Source organism: Elephantulus edwardii, unplaced genomic scaffold, assembly GCF_000299155.1.
Source record: "Elephantulus edwardii isolate Elephantulus edwardi_28Jun2011 unplaced genomic scaffold, EleEdw1.0 scaffold00011, whole genome shotgun sequence".
Classification (NCBI taxonomy): Eukaryota; Metazoa; Chordata; class Mammalia; order Macroscelidea; family Macroscelididae; genus Elephantulus; species Elephantulus edwardii.
Window position 1 is genome coordinate 1678884 of NW_006399761.1, and position 5373 is coordinate 1684256.

The 5373-nt window shown below is 47.9% G+C and overlaps 1 protein-coding gene across 1 annotated transcript in view; it reads left to right on the plus strand.

Moving 5' to 3' along the window:
- The first annotated feature begins 4926 nt into the window (after positions 1 to 4926).
- The window catches only part of ANKRD53 (ankyrin repeat domain 53), an 8745-nt gene continuing 8298 nt past the window's right edge, over positions 4927 to 5373 (plus strand). The window contains exon 1 of the mRNA XM_006881005.1: positions 4927 to 5243. Coding sequence (XP_006881067.1) covers positions 4927 to 5243 — 317 coding nt within the window. The remainder of the gene's footprint in view (positions 5244 to 5373) is intronic.

The following is a 5373-nucleotide window of genomic DNA, read 5'->3' on the forward strand; positions in this document are numbered from 1 at the left end:
TTTAATATTCTGCCCAAAGAATCCTTGATTACAGCAACTCTAGGTTTGAATCTGTTCTTCAGTTCCTTGAGCTTAAGAAATGCTGAGCGAGTTCGGTCCTTTTGATTTTCTGACTCTAGCTCCTCGCACATTTCAAAATACTACAATGTAATACTATACGTGGGTGTTTTGTGTCTCGCTTCTTTCCCTTAGCACAATGTTTCTGAGGCGCATCCCTGTCACAGGATTATTAAATAGTTTTGTTGTTTTTTTTAAATAATCAGATAGTACTGAATTGTAGGAATACACTACCTTTTGTTTGTCCATCCATCAGTTTGTGGGCATTTGGGTTATTTCTATCTTTTGGCTATTATGGTTTTTTGTTTGTTTATTTTCTTTGTTGTACCATCGAATTAGATCCGACTGGCACAGGAGTAGATTACCCCTCCTGCAGCATCTGGTGGATTTGAACTGCTTGCCTTTGTGATTGCAGCACTGCTTCTTGCCACTAGGCCACCAGAGCTCTCTCTTTTTGGTTATATAAACAATGCTCTTATAACATTTGTGTGAAAGCTACTGTGCAACAAATGCTTTCATTATTCATTACTTTTGATGTGTATGTATAATAAGGATGACAGAAGAATTGATGCTTCGAGTTGTGGTGCTGGAGAAGAGTGCTGAACACCCCAGGGAGGGCCAAAAGAACAAACAAATATGTCCTGGAGAGGGTGCAGACGGAGTGCTCTTTGGAGGCAAGGTTGGTGAGGCTTCACCTCATACGCTTTGGGCATGTTGCCAGGAAGGCCTGTTCTTTTGGAAAGGAATATGGTGCTTAGAAAAGGGTGAGGGTCAGGAAAGGAAGACCCTCAGCCAAGCGGATTGACGCAGTGATGCTGCAATGAGCTTTAATGTGTCAGGACTCAAGGTGGAATTTATCCTAGGAATGCAAGAAAATCAAATGTAAGATACTTTATCAATAGAATAAAGGACAAAAATCCATGACCATCTCCATAAACACATAAAGAACTCCAGACAAAATCCAATATCTCTTCATAAGAAAATACTCAACAAATTAAGAATAGAACAAAGTTCCTCATCTTGATAAAGGGCATCTCTACAACATCACAGGTAACATAACAGTGTAAGACTGAATGCCTTCCTCCTAAGAGCAGAACAACAGGGACGTGCACTTGCCTCTTCTATATTTTATGTTGTACTGGAGGTGTCAGCCAGGCTATGAATTATTTCTCAACTATAACACTGAAAACAGATAACAAACTGGACACCGTCAGTATGAAAAACTTTAGTGCTTCAAAAACTTTAGTCCAGCTCTCATCTGCATAGCCAGTGATCAGAAAGACTGAATCAGATGCACCTTAGTCCTCAAACTGACATACTGACTCCTCAATCATTTGGACAAGTCAAAACCCATCAGCTTTTAGGTTCCACTAGTTGCTGATTTATTGTGCCATTGTTTTCAGTGATGCCCAGTGGCAGAAATTGTATCATAGTGAATCCAATTAAACTTGGACCCTTCTGTACAGGTAATTTTTTAAATTCCCCTGTGGGAGGCTTCTCTTAGCCTTCTCCCTCTTAGTCTATCAACCTAGATGCTCTACATAAGTTTAGCTTGTTGTTTTGTTTGGGTTTTTTTTTAAAATTTTATTATTTTTGTGTGAGTGTACTGTCAAATCAGATCTGACTGGTACAGGAGGAGATTGTCCCTCCTTCCCCAGCAGAGCATCTGGTGGATTCGAACCGTGTGCCTCTGGGATTGTAGTTACAGCTCCTTGCTACTAAGCCACCAGAGCTCCCCTTTAGCTTGTTGTTTTAATTGCTTATCACCAACACCTCCATTGTGTTCACAGCAACCTTGCATTGAACTTTTTCTGTTTGAAACACACCCTTTCAAATGGAGTCAGTTTCTCTGGGAAGAGCTTTGGAGCTTTCAGTTCTGATGCATTCACTCCCTCTTGGCATATTCCTCAAGTCCTGCCGGCTCTGGAGCTGAGGCCGTGGACAGGGTCTCCTTCTCTAGACTCTGGGTGAAAACAGAAACCTCCAATCTGCTCAGCTTGTTTTGCCCACTATTGAACCTCTGCCCAGCAAGCAAGAGTAATCAGGCAACACTCCACTGTCCTCAACCTGCCACTTCTGGGCACTGGGCTCTTGCTGTACGAGTGGGGGTTCAGTGAAGGATATTTCTTGAGAGCACAGGAAAGAGTTGATGGGGAAATGTTCACATGATTTGGGCATCTGGCCTAAGGGGTAAAGAACTTGCTTTTCCTGCCTAGAACATTCCCACCATGTCCACTCCATGGTACCCAGACAGCTGACTTCAGATCCAGAAGGCATTCTGTCTCCTGCTTGGAAAGACTTGCCTCCAGGCATCCTTTTCCCCACAGATGGACGTGCCACCCTATCAACCAGCATTAGCTCTCTGACTATATATATGCACCCCAGGGTGCAGAGTAAGGGGTCTGTCCTACTTATTGTTCTTTGCCATCATGGGCTCTCCAAGGTTTCCCAGACTGTGATCTTTACAGAAGATTTCCATATCTCACCTCCCATGGAGCTGCTGGGGGCAGGAGTGGTCTGAGCTGCTAACTTTTTGGTAACTGGCTGAGGGCTGCACCGTCTCACTTCCTTACTACCATAGCCAGGACTCAGGCCCAGCAGCAGAGGACTCCATCTGCTCACAGCCACCCGTATCTTTGTGCTACCAGTCAGCCCCAGACCATAGGTGCATCTGAGCTTACACCCTGCTCAATCTTAACACCAGTCCAGATCCTTCGGTTGCACTCACTTGGCCATCTCCCCAAGGTATCCATCTGCCCCTGAAAGAGCAGTTCCAGAGAGTCCCAGCATCCCCTGCGGCCTCACAGTCCTCTAGTCCATGTAGCTCCTTTCAGAACATCCCACTGGTTCCAAATAGCTGGACCTGAGGATTTCATCTCCAGGGAGCTAATGGAGCTTCAGTTCAAAGGAACAAAAATGAAATTCAAATGAGTCCAAGTCCCTGTGAGGCGGCGGAGAGCACAGGGAGGAAGGCAGCTTTGTGACTTGGGCCTGGACTGTTCAGAACTGATACCTTGCCTGGGCCTCGTCTCCACTTCTGAATAGACCGCCTCACTTCAGTCTTCCTTCTCCCTGGCTTGGGGACCACAGAGATCAGCAGCTCAGAGCCAGCACCTAGTCATATCCTTTGAGGGAGGAAATGAGATCTCAGGGAGTTTACAGCTGTCTGTCTTCTTCACAGGGAGTCCTGGTGGTGTGATGGGTATATGTCTAACTAAAGGTTGCTGGATTTTTCATTAGCTGGTACTTCCAAACACTTCCAGTGCATTGAGGGCAGACCTGGCAGGCTGTTATGATAAAAACAATGGCCTCAAGCCTTTTATGGGGCAATTCTATTCCATGACAGGGGGGTTGTAATGAGTGAAAAATCAGCTCAACTCTGTTGAGAGTTGGACAGTAGCTAAATTGTTTGGAGGCAAAACCAAGAGTGTTAAAAGTCAAGTTAAAATTGTAGTACACCTTCCAGTTTCAGCGGGACCTCATCAAACTATTAGAGCACAGTCTCAGTCCATATAAGATCAAAAACAAGAAGGAAAAAGCTCGTCAACCTAATTCAGTTTCGGGACGTGGGACTCCATGGCATCACGAGCCGCTGCCTGGAGAACTTCCGGGAGCATCACTCTATTGGCCTAAACATCATTCTCCTGTTTTGCAGAGAGCAGGCCCCAGGAGGAAAACACTGGCTACACACCCCACGACCCCCGTAACCCAACATCTCCTCCACGCTCCTCCTTTCACCTCCACTCTCACCTCCCACCTTCTTTCTCAGCAAGTCAGAGGTGCCCAAGGTTAGCAACCATGAGTCTCTGAGGCTCTAACCCCAAGCTGCAGCTCGCTAAAGAGCCTCTGAAATCGCTGTGCAGCCCCCGGTGCTTTGAACAGACATTCTTGTTCTGCCTTTATGTTGTGAAAGCTAAAAGGCCAACTAAGTATCGACAACGAATACCCGGTAGAGGTGAGCTGGAATCTGCTCTCATGCAGTGCGCACAGGGTTTAAACAACCACATCACAGCCGTGGTCCTAGAGTCCTCGTCCTGGCTCTGCTCTTTCCTATAGGAGGGTATGGCTGCTGGATGGATTTCACGACTTCCTTCAACAGCCACTAACAGCTTTGGAGACCCTGTGGACCATTCTATTCTGGTGGACAATCATGAGTCGGAATTCACTTGCCCAGCTGTGGTGTTTACTATTACTACTATTATTATTAATTATTATTACATCATCAGCTGGAAAAGGTTCCTGCCCTGTCACTTGGTAATTCCACTTCCAGGAGTCCATCATAAGAAAATACCTAGAGGTGAGTCACAGTATCCTGGGAAGCTCTGGGGCCACCCCAGCACATCCATTATGACAGTGAGGCCATTATTGCATCATAACCCATGAGCCTCAAGACTCTCATCGCCCTAGAATTGGGGTGATCCGTTTCTGAGCCTCCAGCGGGTTTTCAGAGGCTGTAAATCTCACAGGAAAAGATGCCCCTTCTTTCTCCTTCAGAGGAGATGGTGGGTTCGAACCCGGCGCGCAGTGCTCCTTTGGGTTGGCAGCACACCCCCTACCCACCCCGCCAGTTTATTACGTGAATGATTGGGAACTGGTTCATCATGCTGTGCTGAAATGAGCCAAAACGTAGACGTGGAACGTGTGTGCCCCGATAGACTGAATTCTGCGCGTGGTGGGGCTATGGTTTCCCCACTCCCTTGTGGGATTTTCCTGCCTTATTCACTAATTTTATGATCAGACACAAAAGATGAATCGTTGATATTTTTGGTCTGTTTGCTGAGTTTGGGTTTGCCGTTGGGGAAGAGAAGCTCCTCCGCGGAGCCTGGGCGTCAGGGAGGAAGGTGCCTGGGCTGTGCGCCCTCCGCCAGGATGGCCGGTGGCGAGGAAGCGGCTGGACAGGGCTTTCGATGTGGGTGTGGGTGCCGGTGGACCACAGGGAGCCACTGGACGGGAGGGTCGAGGTGGGGAAAAGCCAACGAGTTACAGGTTTGCGGCCGAACTGTGGAGAGCAGTTCCAGACACACAGAGTTCCACGTGCCCCCCAAAGTTCCACAGCACCATCGGTCCTCGGTCCTGGGGTGTGGAGAGGGCGTGGGAAGAGCCTCTTCCTGGCCAGCCTCACTCATGTCTGAGAAGCCGAGGAAGAGAGACTCTTTGAAGGTCATCTGGGGGGACACTGGCTCAAGGTAGGCCAGGTGGGAAACCGCGGGTGGGGGGGCATCTGCAGGCTGTGCTGCGATGGGGAGCGGCAGGCCCTGGGCACCGATTGGGACATCCTTCTGCCGCCTCCAGCCAGCCCCATTCCCTACAAACAAG